The sequence below is a fragment of the Lynx rufus genome, unplaced genomic scaffold (assembly GCF_022079265.1).
Source record: "Lynx rufus isolate CCGP_SWC_20201006 ecotype Redwood Valley unplaced genomic scaffold, mLynRuf1.p SCAF_9, whole genome shotgun sequence".
Lineage (NCBI taxonomy): Eukaryota > Metazoa > Chordata > Mammalia > Carnivora > Felidae > Lynx > Lynx rufus.
Genome location: NW_025814897.1, coordinates 66,581,878 through 66,597,782, shown reverse-complemented (window position 1 = coordinate 66,597,782; position 15,905 = coordinate 66,581,878). Strand labels below are relative to the sequence as shown.

At 38.3% G+C, this 15,905-nt stretch overlaps 1 protein-coding gene across 2 annotated transcripts in view; it reads left to right on the top strand.

Moving 5' to 3' along the window:
• SBF2 (SET binding factor 2) overlaps positions 1-15,905 on the top strand; it is a 489,861-nt gene that overhangs the window by 412,522 nt on the left and 61,434 nt on the right. For both annotated transcript variants that reach the window (XM_047070360.1, XM_047070361.1), the window contains exons 20-23: positions 2,256-2,428; positions 3,487-3,560; positions 5,016-5,211; positions 14,828-14,955. In XM_047070360.1, coding sequence (XP_046926316.1) covers positions 2,256-2,428; positions 3,487-3,560; positions 5,016-5,211; positions 14,828-14,955 — 571 coding nt within the window. The remainder of the gene's footprint in view (positions 1-2,255; positions 2,429-3,486; positions 3,561-5,015; positions 5,212-14,827; positions 14,956-15,905) is intronic.

The following is a 15,905-nucleotide window of genomic DNA, read 5'->3' as shown; positions in this document are numbered from 1 at the left end:
TTTTTCAACTCTTCTATATTAAAAGATCTTCACTTCATCTAATTCTTCTTTTTTTTTAATTTGAGAGAGAGAGCAGGGGAAAGGGGGTGGGAATGAGAGAGAGAGAGAGAGAAAAAGAGAGAGAGAATCTTAAGCAGGTTCCACATGGAGTGCAGAGCCCCACGTGGGGCTAGATTCTATGACCTAAGCTGAAATCAAGAGTCAGACGTTCAACCAAGCCACCCAGACACCCCGTATCTGACTGTTCTTAACCATCTCCCACATTCTCTTCTCTTTTGTGACCTGATATTTCAAATGTCTCACCCACTACAGATCAAGCCCTTCAGTTACTTTCTGCCATAGCAATTTACAGAAAGCAGTCTGGAAAATTACTAATCAACTTCTTGCCAAAGTGATTATTTGTTTCTTGGCCCTCCTTTTTTCAGTGTATGCATTGCATTTGTTTATAATCGTGTCCTCAACCATGCCTTGCTCCCAACCCTACAATGACTTCCAGTATCACGGAGAATAAATCCATGGGCTACAAGGCCTAACCGGATTTGGCCCCTGACAACTTCTCTGACCTTATTTCTTATCATTCTTCTGCCAGTAAAACTGTCTCCCTGCTAATGCTAATCCTCAGGCACTCTAAGCATAATACTGCCTCAGGATCTTTGTACTTGTTCCTACAGTCTGAAATACTCTCCCTGAAATAGTCACAACAATCACTCCCTCACTTCATTTAATTCTCTGGTCATATGTCATCTACTTGGAGAGGCCTTCCTGACTTCCTTATCTTAGTGGCATATCCATCACTCTTTCTCCTACCTTGCATTTTTTTTCTTTCATGACACTTTCTACAACGATTTATTTTCATATATTTGCTTATTGTATGATTCATTCATTGCTGTACCCCCAGCTCTTTGCATATAGTAGACATTCACTAAATATTTGGTTGAACATGTGATTAAATGAATGAATAAATGAACTGCATACCCAACAGTAGTGAAACTCTAACCTTTTAGGTCTTCAGTGATGCTCTAACATCCTGGTAGTTCTTCTGTCATAAATCCTTCTCAGACTCTTTCAGGCAGCTTCTCCTCTCTTTCCATTTTCAATCCCTCTTCCAGGCTCTTCATACTCTCTTAGAAACTCATCCACAAGCCCACATCTCTGACCCCAGTTTCTCAATCCCCCTATCCCAGATACTTAATTTTTGTCAAGAACACTTGAGAGCTTCTGGTCTTCCAGGCTAGTCTACTTTTGTTGTTTTGAAGTCAGTCTTTTGCACCATGTAGTCAGCTGCACAGATCTCTTATTTCTTCCCGCAGAGAGTTATTTTATGTAAACAATGTAACCTGGGCCTTCATCACTTCAAACTATAGATAACCATGCTCCTTGAAAGTCTGCCTAGTGAGCGGCTAAGGCACTCAGGTTCTTTAATGTTTTGGTATGATGTGAGGCCATATTCCCTGTTTAGCTTTTCTTTAAAGCTGTTTCAGCTAATGTGGTTGAAATTGGAGGAAAGAGAACTGAGTAGGTTAGAACAGGCAAATGAATCTTTCCCATGGTTAGCAGTCTAAAAGAAGGCATGGAGGCAGGAGTAACTGTTGAATAGTGGGAACCGAATAAGCAGCCAGGACAGGGATGGAGCTTTTACATCTACCCCATTTCAAATTTATTCCCTTCTGTTGCATGATTTTATCACCTGCAGAAGATCGATGGCTTCACAGTGACTAAAAGGGTTGTGGTTCACTCAAAGAGATAAATATTGTCAAGAGAATGGTTCATAGGTCAGTTTGGTTCAGAAAAATATGCTATATTCTGGGAAAAATTCCTTTACTTTGTCCACCAGAGAACATGTCCCCCAGTTATCAGAGGCCAAAGATAGCCATATTACTTTGTCTGGCTCTGTGTAGTAATTAAGAGAGAACAGCGTTTTTGTTTTGTTTTGTTTTGTTTTTCTGTTTTTTTTATTGTTGTTGTTTTTATGGGTTTTCTTTTAGAAGGTTCAAGTATCAGATAATAAATGAAGGAGTCTATTTTTGTTTTAGTTTCTGTGGTTCCTGAGTTCCCTTTCAGGAGAATGACAGAAGGTATTTGTTATAAAAACAAATCTGGGTCCAAAGGACAATGCCTGACAGTAGCTTTCGAATGCAGGCAAGTAGAATATCATAATGAAAGCAAATTTAAATTGCTATGGAAATTGACTGTGATAGATTAGTCATTTGTTACATTTGAGTACTGACCATGATTTCTTTCCTTGACTTTCTCAGTATTGCAGGAAGTGTAGCTGAGAGCTATGATACAGAAAGTGGGTTTGAAGATTCAGAGAATAATGACATCGCCAATTCTGTTGTGCGATTCATTACCCGATTTATTGACAAGGTTTGCACAGAAAGTGGAGTTACTCAGGATCATATCAAGAGCCTTCATTGCATGATACCAGGTAATCAGTTTGCAGATTAAATTAGAGAACCAGAATATTGGAGATAATTGGGTGAGAATTGTTTTTAGGGGTTTACTTTTTTTTTGGCATAATACCTACAATATTTGTCTTCAGTGTAGTTTAGCAATAATATTTATTTATGTTCTAATTAAATTTTTAACATTTCTAAATTGTGGTAAAATATATGTAGCATAAAATATGGCACTTTAAACTATTTTAAGTATAAAATTCAGTGATATTAATTACTTTCACAGTGTTGTGCAATCATCATCACTGTTACCAAAACTTTTTTTTTTTTTATATAACGTTTATTTATTTTTGAGACAGAGAGAGACAGAGCATGAATGGGGGAGGGTAAGAGAGAGGGAGACACAGAATCTGAAACAGGCTCCAGGCTCTGAGCTGTCAGCACAGAGCCCGACGCGGGGCTCGAACTCACGAACCGTGAGATCATGCCCTGAGCCAAAGTCGGACGCTTAACCGACTGAGCCACCCAGGCGCCCCTGTTACCAAAACTTTTTAACCACCCAAATCATATCACACTCTGTACCCATTAGTCAGTAACTCCCTATTCTCCATCCCCATAGCCCCTGGTAACCTCTATATCTCTGTGAATTTGCCTTTTCTAAATATTGCATATAAGTTAAACCATATAATATTAGTCCTTTTTTGTCTGACTTCTTTCACTTAGCATAATATTTTCAAGGTTCATGCATTTTGTAGCAGGTATCACAATGTCATTCCTTTTTATGGCTGAGTAATACTCCACCATGTGGATATACCACATTTTGTTTATCCATTCATCTGTTGATGGACATTTGGGTTTTTTTGCCTTCTGGCCACTATGAATATTCACATACAAGTATCTGTTTGAGTCCTTATTTTTTTTATCTTTTCGGTATATACCTAGGAGTGGAATTGCTGCATCATATGGTAAATCTGTGTTTAACTTTTTGAAGAACCACCAAACTGTGATTAGTTTTTAATTGTAAAATATTCAGGATTTGTATTCTGCTTATTTTGTGCTCTTTCATTTTGAATACTCTGACTTGTTCTAGGAATTGTAGCTATGCACATTGAGACCCTAGAAGCAGTACATCGAGAGAGTAGAAGACTCCCACCGATACAGAAGGTAATTATTCTAGACTACATGTTTTCAGGGTATAACATCTCTTCTTAAAAACAGCAACAATAGGCTGGTGTGCCCAGAAAATACTTTCCCCTCACCTTTTACAAGATTAACTCCAGTTTTATCATGTAGATCCTCATAAAACAGATACTGAAGTAGAATAGGAGATTCAGCAAAGAAGCAATAATAGCCTCTTGTTGAGTCAGTTTTTATAGGCAGGGCATAAATTATGAACATTTGAACTTCTAAGCCCAAGCCAAGATTTTATGCCCTGCCTACTTCCAGAAAAAAGGACTTAAGGGAGTCACCATAAAAATACCAGGTTCCTGAATCTGTATACATTACAAGCATACGTCACAAGCATCTGGGAAGTCTATTAAAAACTGAGAGCCCAGAATCCCACCTCAGCCTCCTAAACTGGAGTTCCCTGAGACTTGGCCTGGGAATATATACTTTAATAAGCCTCCCAGATGATTATTTTGCAGCTAGTCTGGCACCAGTCTGTAAACCAGTCAGGACCCTCTTACCTATATAACAGAACTATTAAAAATAAATTCAAAGGAAAAGTCAGAAGCCGGATGGACAAGAAAGGTAATTCTATCAGAAATCTGAGACACAGTGATCATTATAACTTTGGCTTTACATTTAGCTCAGAGTTTCCTAGAGCCAACAAAAAGAATAGTACTGATTTATGTAGTTTTTATTGCTTAGTAAAAAATAAGCATATTAGATCTTCAGGAGAGATGAATTTTTTTTCTAGCACTGGTATCTTCAGAGGAGTGTATCATGTGATTGTGTATTTCCCAAGATGCGTAAATGTTCATTATTTGGACATTTATTGTGTTAATCTTCAGTAAAGGTCTAGAAGGGCAGTTCCTTTTTAAGATGCATCTATTTTTCTAAGTATTTGTTTTTTAAATTTACAGAAGTAACAATGTTCTTTGTATAAAATTGAAGCATTAGAGAAATACACATTCTACAAAGTGAAAGTCCTTCATGGTTTTTCCAACTCCACCTCACCTCCACCCTTAACCATGATAGTACCACCTTTAACAGTTTGGTTCATTTTCTCACAACTTGTTCTTTTTCCAGAAAAGGGAATTAAAATATACATACTGGTTTGCAACTTGCTTTAATTTAATAATGTATCCTTGATATCTTTCCATGCCAGTATGTATAGATCTATGTTATTTTTTTTAATGCTTGCAAAACTTTCCATTGAATAGATATTTTAAACATTTTAGTGATTTCCAATTATTTTAGTGTTAATTAGCAAAAAATCTTTTCACATTTGGATGCAAAAACATCAATTCTGCCTCTTCCCAAATCTATTTTCTCTTTTTGGCTACCTAAGCAGTCTGTCTCAGGTTTTTTAGATCTGTGACTGAAAAGATAACTTTGGTCTAAGTGTTGGAAACCCCCCAAGATTTGTGTTTAAAATACCTTCTCTGTTGTTAGCCCAAGATTCTTAGACCTGCTCTACTGCCAGGAGAAGAAATCGTCTGTGAAGGTCTTCGAGTCCTGCTAGACCCTGATGGAAGAGAAGAAGCCACTGGAGGCCTTCTTGGAGGCCCTCAGCTACTGCCAGCAGAAGGAGCCTTATTCCTCACCACATACAGAATTCTGTTCAGAGGGACTCCCCATGATCAGCTGGGTATGACTCATATTAATGCCATCAGAACATGGATATACATGTGCTACTTGAGTTTTGATTCCATTTGTGTGCAGTAATTTGCAGATCATTTCAGATTCAAAGTAAGCCTTTTGTCACCAAGTATTTTTAGAATACTTTTGTCTGTCAAAGCTAATGATAATTTGGATTATAGAATCTAATTTAAAGAACCAAGGGTATCTTCTAAACAGTACATCAATGGTTCAGTGACTGAAACAATCATAATTTCATGAGGAAGCATATTGTGACTTAAGGAGAGTCATAGTATGTAGCTGCTCACAATGTCTCCTGCTGATTTATGCCACTTTTCTGAGTCCTACAGTTAACTGTGTCTTCCAGACACATGATCCCTTTTGTGGAAGGATATGCTAAGCATCACAGGGATGAATAACAAACGAACGAACTACATTTCCCTCTTGGCAAACAACTTCTGTCACTAAACTCCCTCAACCTCTACTTCTCTTTTCCACTACTGTGTGCAGTCTTTCTTATTAGAAAGGAATAGCATGCCCTATCAAGTCAGAATTATCTTTTTTAAATCACTGTAATCTCTATGTAAACTGTGGTTGATGGGAAAGCATGTAAGATTTGGGGTAAAACTGTTGGTCTCCAAATAAGAAGCTCAGATTTAGATTGCTGTTGACCAATCTTGGTATCTTAAGTCTTAAGTTATAAAAGTCCCCTTTTATAAAAGTAGGGAACTGGGCTTGATTGGTGATAGTTCAGTGGTTCTCCCTCCACCTTGACCACATATTTGAATTATCTGGGAAGTTCTAAAAAAAAAACTATCAAATTGTGCCCAACCCTTACACAGTTGAATTAATACCCGAAATAGGATTTTAGGAATGGGGAGACTCAGGCATCCGTGCATTTTTAAACCCCAGAAGTGATTATGATGCATAGTAAGGATTGAGAACCAGGGATAAATGGTCACTTAAAGTTCCTTCTTCATCTGAAATTATTCATTCAGTAACATTTAATGAATATGTACTATATGTGCTGTACATTTTGTTAGTGGAATTTGGATGTATAAAATGCGGTTTCTTTGAAATCTCACAATTGTGTAATTCCTTGCTTAGATAGAATCACGATGGTTTATTATCTTGTTCATAAAAGAGTGTTTATCATATAATAAGCAAAAAAATCATAAAATTCAGTAAACAAAATGGACCCGTAGGTATAGTTATATTCATTTTGAAAAAGCGAAAATAAGCAACTTTTTTCAGCCCTCTCCTGTCGTATTACTATACATAAATTATATTTGTATTTGAAAGCAAATGTAATTTTAAAAGACACTAAATATCCAGTACTTATGTATTTTTTTGTACTACAAGTTGTGAGCTCAATGGCCACAAACATACATTTGGAACATATAAATATGAGATACTTTGTCACTTAAGTTATTCTAATTTATTTCTTTTAAAGAAAGAAAATATGAAAACATATTTAGTGTGAAAGTTTGTATTGTTCTCTTGTTTTTTCCTGTCAATTTTTGGGTTAATGTTGTAATTTAGGGAAATTATTTTTATCAGAGAAACCTTCTTATTTGCCTCTTTTGTTTCTCTTTTTAGACTTCTAATTTAAAATATCTCCTTTAATGACACACAGAAATCTGATAATTTTAAATATGTTATATAAGCATAGGTAAACAACCTATGTATTAAACAAACAACTTACATATTAAACAACTACATTCTAGAACTTAAATTCTTTTTCTTTACACACTTAAAGAGTTTATTATGAATAATCTTACATTTTAGGAAAAGCTCCAAAGTTATCAGAAATGAAATTATCCCTTAATGGAAATACATCACTTTGTGATCCTACTGACCTAGAATTTTTTTTTTTTTTAATAATTTATTGTCAAGTTAGCTAACATACAGAGTAGTCTTCGCTTCAGGAGTAGATTCCCATGATTCATCACTAACATACCACATCCAATGCTGTCACAACAAATGCCCTCCTCAATGCCCATCACCCATTTTCCCTGTCCCCCTAACCCCCATTAACCCTCAGTTCTCTGTATTTGAGAGTCTTGTTATGGTTTGCCTCCCTCTCTGTTTGTAGTTTACTTTTCCTTCCTTTCCCCTATGGTCTTCTGTTAAGTTTCTCAGATTCCACATATGAGTGAAAACATGGTATCTGTCTTTCTCTGACTGACTTACTTCACTCGTAATACTCTCCAGTTCCATCCATGTTGTTACAAATGGCAAGATTTCATTCTTTTTCATTTATGCTAAATAGTATTCCATTGTATGTATATACCACATGTTATTTATCCATTCATCAGTCAATGGACATTTGGGCTCTTTCCATACTTTGTCTATTGTTGATAGCACTGCTATAAACATTGGAGTGATGTGCCCCTTAGAATCAGCACTCCTGTATCCTTTGGGTAAATTCTTAGTATTGCTATTGCTGGGTTGCAGAGTAATTCTATTTTTAATTTTATGAGGAACCTCCACACTGTTTTCCAGAGCAGCTGTGCCAGTTTTCATTCCCACCAACAGTGCAAGAGGGTTCCCATTTCTCCACATCTTCACCAATATCTATTGTTTCCTGAGTTGTTCATTTTAGCCATTCTAATCATGTGAAGTAGTATCTCTATGTGGTTTTGATTTGTATTTCCCTGATGATGACCGATGTTGAGCATCTTTTCATCTGTCTGTTGGGTATCTGGATGCCTTCTTTGGAAAAGTGTCTATTCATGTCTTCTGCCCATTTCTTCACCGGATTATTTGTTTTCGGGTATTGAGTTTGGTAAGTTATTTATAGATTTTTGATACTAACCTTTTATCAGATATTGTCATTTGCAAATATCTTCTCCCATTCTGTTGGCTGCCTTTTAGTTTTGTTGATTCTTTCCTTTGCTGTGCAGAAGCTTTTTATCTTGATGAGGTCCCAATAGTTAATTTTTGCTTTTGTTTCCCTTGCCTCAAGTAAGAAGTTGCTGCAGCCAAGGTGAAAGAGGTTATTCCCTGTTTTCTCCTCTAGGATTTTGATGGTTTCCTGTCTTACATTTAGGTCTTTCATCAATTTTGAATTTATTTTTGTGTATAGTGTAAGAAAGTGGTCCAGTTTCATTCTTCTGCATGTTGCTGTCCAGTTCTCCCAGCACCATTTGCTAAAGAGACTGTCCTTTTTCCATTGGATACTCTTTCCTGCTTTGTCAAAGATTAGTTGGCCATATATTTGTGGGTCCACTTCTGGGTTCTCTATTCTATTCCATTGGTCTATGTATCTGTTTTTGTACCAATACCATACTGTCTTGATGATTACAGCTTTGTAGTACGGGCTAAAGTCCAGGATTGTGAGCCTCCAGCTTTGGTTTTCTTTTTCAGGATTGCTTTGGCTATTCAGGGTCTTTTCTGGTTCCATGCCAATTTTAGAATTGTTTGTTCTAGCTCTGTGAAGAATGTTGGTGTTATTTTGATTGGGATTGCATTGAATGTGTAGATTGCTTTGAGTAGTTTTGACATTTTCACAATATTTGTTCTTCCAGTCCATGAGGATGTAATGTTTTTCCATTTCCTTGTGTCCTTTTCTATTTCTTTCCTAAGATTTCTATAGTTCTGAGCATACAGATATTTTACCTCTTTGGTTAGGCTTACTCCTAGGTATTTTATGGTTCTTGGTGCAATTATAAATGGGACCAATTCCTTGATATCTCTTTCTGTTGCTTCATTATTGTTGTATAAAAATGCGACCAATTTCTGTACACTGATTTTATATCCTGTGACTTTGCTGAATTCATGTATCAGTTCTAGCAGGGTTTTGGTGGAGTCTTTCAGGTTTTCCATGTAGAGCATCATGTCATCTGCAAAGAGTGAGAGGTTGACTTCTTCTTTGCCAGTTTGGATGTATTTTATTTCATTTTGTTGTCTGATTGCTGAGGCTAGGGCTTCCAACACTATGTTAAACAACAATGGGTGAGAATGAACATCCCTGTCATGTTCCTGATCTCAGGTAGAAAGCTCTCAGTTTTTCCCCATTGAGAATGATATTAGCCTTTCTTTCTTCTTGAGATAGGCCTGGATGGCAATGTATTTTCCTGTTAGGACTGCCTTTGCTGTATCCCAAAGGATTTGGACTGTTGTGTTTTCATTTTCATTTGCTTCCATATATTTTTTAATATATTCTTTACTTTCCTGGTTAATAACCTATTCATTATTTAGTAGGATATTCTTTAACCTCCATGTATTTGGGGGCTTTGTAAATTTTTTCTTGTGGTTGGTTTAAAATTTCATAGCATTGTGGTTTGAAAACATGCATGGTTTGTTCTCAATCCTTTTATATTTGTTGAGGGCTGTTTTGTGACACAATATGTGATCTATTTTGGAGAATGTTCCATGTGCACTTGAGAAGAATGTGTATTCTGCTGCGTTTAGATGAAAAGTTCTGAATATCTCTGTTAAGTTCACCTGGTCCAATATGTCATTCAGAGCCATTGTTTCCTTATTGCTTTTTGTCTAGATGATATGTCCATTGTTGTGAGTGGAGTATTAAAGTCCCCTACAATCACAGTATTTTTATCTGTACGTTTATTTATGTTTGTGATTAATTGATTTATATATTTGGGTGCTTTCATGTTGGGGGAATAAACATTTATAATTTTTAGCTCTTCTTGATGGATAGGCCCCCAATTATGATATAATACCCTTCTTCATCTCTGATTACAGTCTTTGTTTTAAAGTCTAGTTTGTCTGATATAAGTATGGCTACTTCGGCTCTCTTTTGACATCCAGTAGCATGATAGATGGTTCTCCATCCTTCACTTTCAGTCTGAAGGTGTCTAAAATGAGTCTCTTCTAGGCAGCATATAGATGGATTTTGTTTTTTTATACATTCTGATACCCTTTGTCTTTTGATTGGGGCATTTAGTCCATTTACATTCAGAGTGATTATTGAAAGATACAGATTTAGTGTCATTGTGTTATCTGTAGATTTCATGCTTGTGGTGATGTCTCTGGTCCTTTGTAGTCTTTACTGCTTTCTACTCACAGAGTCCCCCTTAGGATCTCCTGCAGGACTGGTTTAGTGGTCATGAACTTTAGTTTTTGTCTGGGAAAGCCTTTATCTCTCCTTCTATTCTGAATGACAGCGTTGCTGGATAAAGGATTCTTGGCTGAATATTTTTCCTATTCAGCACATTGAATATTTCCTGCCACTCCTTTCTGGCCTGCCAAGTTTCAATGGACAGGTCTGCTACTACCCTTATGTATCTACCCTTATGGTTAAGGCCCGTTTGTCCCTAGCTGCTTTCAGAATTCTCTCTTTATCTTTGTATTTTGCCAGTTTCACTATATGTTGTGGTGTTTACCTGTTTTTGTTGATTTCGAAGGGACTTGGATGTCTGTTTCCTTCCCAAGATTAGGGAAGTTCTCAGCTATAATTTGTTCAAATAAACCTTCTGCCTCTTTCTCTCTTCTTCTTCTTCTGGAACTCCTATGGTACAGATATTATTTTGTTTCGTTGAATCACTTAGGTCTCTAATTCTCCCCTCGAGATCTAGTAATTTCCTTTCCCTCTTTTTCTCAGCTTCATCATTTTCCATAATTTTATCTTCTATTTCACCTATTCTCTCTTCTGTTTCTTCCATCCTTGCTGTCACTGCATCTCGTTTATTTTGCATCTCATTTACAGCATCGTGACTATTTCTTAGGTCCTTGATCTCTGTAGCAGTAGATTCTCTGCTGTCTTCCATACTTTTTTCAAGCCCAGCCAGTAGTCTTATGACTATTACTCTAAATTATTGTTCAGATATATTGTTTATATCTGTTTTGAGCAATTCTCTTGCTGTCATTTCTTCCTGGAATTTCTTTTGAGGAGAGTTCTTCCATTTTGTCATTTTGGCTGAGTTTCTGTCTTTTATGTGTTTTTAAAAGCTTGTTATATGGGGGCGCCTGGGTGGCGCAGTCGGTTAAGCGTCCGACTTCAGCCAGGTCACGATCTCGCGGTCCGTGAGTTCGAGCCCCGCGTCGGGCTCTGGGCTGATGGCTCAGAGCCTGGAGCCTGTTTCCGATTCTGTGTCTCCCTCTTTCTCTGCCCCTCCCCTGTTCATGCTCTGTCTCTCTCTGTCCCAAAAATAAATAAACGTTGAAAAAAAAAAATTTTAAAAGCTTGTTATATGTCCTGTACCTGTGAGTACTACTGTATTAGATAGGGATCATACACTATGCAGGGCCTGGCACTTTAGGAAGTGTTTTTGGAGTGTGTTGCATGCCCTCTGTTGCACTTTGGCTGCTCTATCCCACTGCTCATAGTGGTGGATTGTTTGGACCTTCCACCAGATTTTCTTTGATTTGTTTGTTGAAGTAACTCTGGAGAAAAGGGGTGGGGGAGCCCTTATCCCACACAAAGAAGGAAGTGAAAGGGGCAAAAAAAGAAAAAAAAATATCAGGCAGAGAATCAAAAAAACTATAAGGCTTAATCCAGAGAGAGGAAAATAAAGAAGAAGGAGATACAGAAAAGGTGTAAAAAGAATAGAGTAAAAATGCCTGATTAAACAAACAACCAGAACAGAGAAATAAAGAAAAAGGATATATTTATATATAATAGGAATTGACCAAAAATCAAATCAGAAACTATGAGCCTGATTCCACAAGAAAGAGAAAAGGAAAAAAAGAGAGAGAGAAGAATAAAAAGAAAAAGAAAGGAAAAATGAAAAGAAGGAAAGAAAAGTGGAGGGGGTGGGAGAACAGTAATATGCAAGACCACAGGACTGTTGTCTGTTGGCACCTGGGACTGGTGGCTGGTCTGGAGGAGAGGCCGTCTGGTTCACTCAGTGACAGTTCCACTTCAGTAGATAAGCAGTTACCTAGCACTGAGGAGCCAGGTTTGGTGTAAGCGGATCCCGCCTCCACTGGGGGCTGCTATTCTGTTCCCTGAAACCCCACCATGTTAGTGATGGGCAAAAAAATGGCAATACTCCAGTCTCTCCTCCCCAGACAGGGTGTCTCAAGCCATGCTATTCAGGCAGCCCTCACAGAATAGTGTGGGCAGTCAGCTTGCCCTGCTTCACGGTCTCTCACGCCTCCTAGGCACTCAACTGGGATTCAAAACCTGATGTCTCACAGGATCCCACCCCAGGTGAACCTGGTTCTGGAGTAGTGCCAGTCCACCCAGCCAACAAAGGACCTCTGGCTGGTGCCCACAGGGTCTTTTATCCTTGGGGGGAGCAATAAACCCTCTTCCCACAGTACTCAAGGGAAGGGACTCTTATCTCCCAGTGCACCCCTGAGATCCCTACTGTGCTCTGGGGCTGGCTCCCTCCCACCAGGCACATGCACACAGGAGCAGCTCAGGTCTGGAGAAAGTTGCACACCCCTGAAAACTCTGATCTTTGACTTGTAAGCCTGTTTGCAAAGTAGAAACTGGCTCTCTCCATATTTTTTGTTCCCCAGTCTGTGGCCCAGAGAGGTTTTTCTCTTATCCAAATACAATCCCACACTTCCACAGCCTCTCTTTCTCTTCCTTTTGTCCCTCCACAGAAGGACATACCCCTCTCCGTGCCTACGCCACCCATTTTATCTCTCCCAATTTGCATACATGCACCTCTGTCCCGCCAAGCTGTCTCTTTCCACCTGTGGAGATTTTTCTGTCACTCTGCAGCATGTATTCCTGGGTGTTCCAAGTGTTCCAACCTCAATACAGCTGTGTTTGAGGGACAAGGGAAATTCCAGTCCTCCTACTTCTCTGCCATCTTAACTCCTCCCTAGAACTTAAATTCTGTATACATCCTAATTTTGTTTAGCCTCTGGATATGAGCTTAACATTAAAGAATAATCAGAATTTTCCAGGTTAAGAGTTGACAGATCCAGGGAATGAGAAATTCTGATGATGAATCAGGGAAATACAAATTAAAACCACAATGAGATACCACCTCACACCAGTCAGAATGGCTAAAATTAACAACTCAGGCAGCAACAGATGTTGGCAAGGATGTGGAGAAAGAGGATCTCTTGCACAACTGGTGGGAATGCAAACTGGTGGAACCAGTATGGAAAACAGTATGGAGGTTTCAAAAGATTAAAAATAGAACTACCTTATGACCCAGCAATTGCGCTACTAGGTATTTATACAAGAGATACAGGTATGCTGTTTCGAAGGGGCACATGCACCCCAATGTTTATAGTAATGCTATCGACAATAGCCAAAGCATGGAAAGAGCCCAAATGTCCGTTGACAGATGAATGGTTAAAGAAGATGTGGTGTACACACACACACACACACACAATTGAGTATTACTTGGCAACACCAAAAAGAATGAAGTCTTGCCATTTGCAACTACGTGGATGGAACTAGAGGGTATTATGCTAAGTGAAATTAGTCAGAGAGAGACAAATATCATATGACTTCACTCATGTATGGAATTTAAGATACAAAACAGATGGACATAAGGGAAGGGAAGCAAAAATAATATAAGAACAAGGAAGGGGACAAAACATAAGAGACTCTTAAATACAGAGAACAAACTAAGGGTTGCTGGAGGGACTGTGGGTAGGGGGTGGGCTAAATGGGTAAGGGACATTAAGGAAGACACTTATTTGGATAAACAATGGATGTTATACATAGGGGATGAATCACTGGAATCTACTCCTGAAATCATTATTGAATTATATGCTAACAAACTTGGATGTAAATTAAAAAATAAATAAGTAAATAAAAAAAATTCTGATGATGAAAAGTGGATGTATGTATGAACTCAGATAAACCCAGTTCACTTCTCACCTCCTCTGGCTTACTAGACAAGGTGCTTTGCCCATCGCTGCTCCTGTTCTGTTACTTGTACCACCGCCTGACATCCCCTCCTCTTTCCCTCTGCCAGTCCAAACCTATACTCTCTTCAAAGCTCACCTTCCCTCTCACTTCTTCCAGGAATCATTTTCTAGTCATCTAGCATTCAGAAATCTTCTCCCTTTCTGAAATACTTAAAGCTTTGTATCCTCAAATCTGGGAGCTAATTACATGTTGTTGTATTCTGCATGTGAATCTCCTCTCCCATGGGGAACTTTGGACTCTCCAAGAGAGACTTCGTGTGTCCTACTTATTTTCTAGACTCACATCTTTGCAACCTTGGGTAGTTGATAAATAATTATTTATATTTTCCCTTCCTTGCTTTAATACTTAAATTCCTAAAACTCTTCAGCCTAAGCTTAGTCCTGTATCTTCTGAAGGTACAAATACATGGTAAAACACTTTTTACCACATATGGAAACACATCTTAAAAACCTTTTCTTTTTTGCTTTATACTTACATTAAATATCATGGATGTCTTTAAGATTAAGAATCTTGAAAATTGCCTTAAGCCGGGTGATCTTGTGTAGTACACGGCAGGTTGGGGAAATAGAAAGAATGAAGACAGACAGACTGTGACAGTTGCTTCACTCCAGGAAAGAATCATGTTTCAAGAGTGAATTGCCATGCAATAAAATTAATGAATGTGATTCTAGAATCATTGCATTTTGTCTCACTGCATTCCTAGGTATTGTCCTTTCCAAATACATTTCTTTAGCAGAGGCTGATAAAATGAGGAGCAGAGACTCTGTAAATAACCTGTAAAGTGTTATTGCTGAGCCTGTGTCTTGCTTTCCTGTAGTTGGGGAGCAGACAGTTGTGCGGAGTTTTCCCATTGCCTCCATCACCAAGGAGAAGAAGATTACGATGCAGAACCAGCTCCAGCAGAACATGCAAGAGGGACTGCAAATTACATCAGCATCCTTTCAGGTATTAAGAAAGGGAACCATTCTTCTGTTCAAAAGTTCTCTGGCACCTGGGTGACTCAGTCAGTTAAACATCTGGCTTCAGCTCAGGTCATGGTCTCATGGCTCGTGAGTTTGAGCCCTATATTCAGCCCTATATTTGTGCTGATAGCTCAGAGCCTGGAGCCTACTTCAGATTCTGTATCTCCCTGTCTGTCTGCCCCTCCCCAACTCACACTCGCTCACGCTATCTCCCTCTCTGTCTCTCCCAAAAATAAATAAATGTTAAAAATATAAAATAAAATAAAGATAAAAGTTTTCTACAAATGATGTGGCCACTTTCTGTGATCATGGAGTCCAAAGTTAGAAGATAAGGAGGATTAGAGGGTCTGAGAGGGTAATCTTCAACTGAGTAAACCCATGAATCATCTTGTACTTAATCCCTCACTTCCTGAATCCTTTGGCCAACTGAGTACCAAAAGATTATCTGTCAATATTTAGATCTCAGAAATTCTGACACACACAATTGACTGTTGTTCTCTGCCAACTCATACCTTTGTGTTTGATAAAAGCTTTAGATAGAAAGCAATTCTCTTGGCATCTCTTTCAGAAGGAAGTGCCCGATGGCCCTTCTGTGGAAGAGATAAAACTCTAAGAATTACACTCAGGGCTAAAGTACTATTGGTACTAACTAAATAACCTCTAATTAAGCAGAGAATTTTCTAGGGGTTTTTGAACATATCAGAACTTATGGAATTATTGATGCAAAACAGACACTGGGGGCACCTGGGTGGCTCAATCGGCTAACTGTCTAACTCTTGATTTCGGCTCAAATTATGATCTCACAGTTCATGAGATCCAGCCCCACATCAGGATCTGCACTGCTTGGGATTCTCTCTTTCCTTCTCTCTCTGCCCTTCCCCTGCTCACTTGCTCACTCTCTCTCTCTCTCTCAAAATAAAAATAAGAATAAAT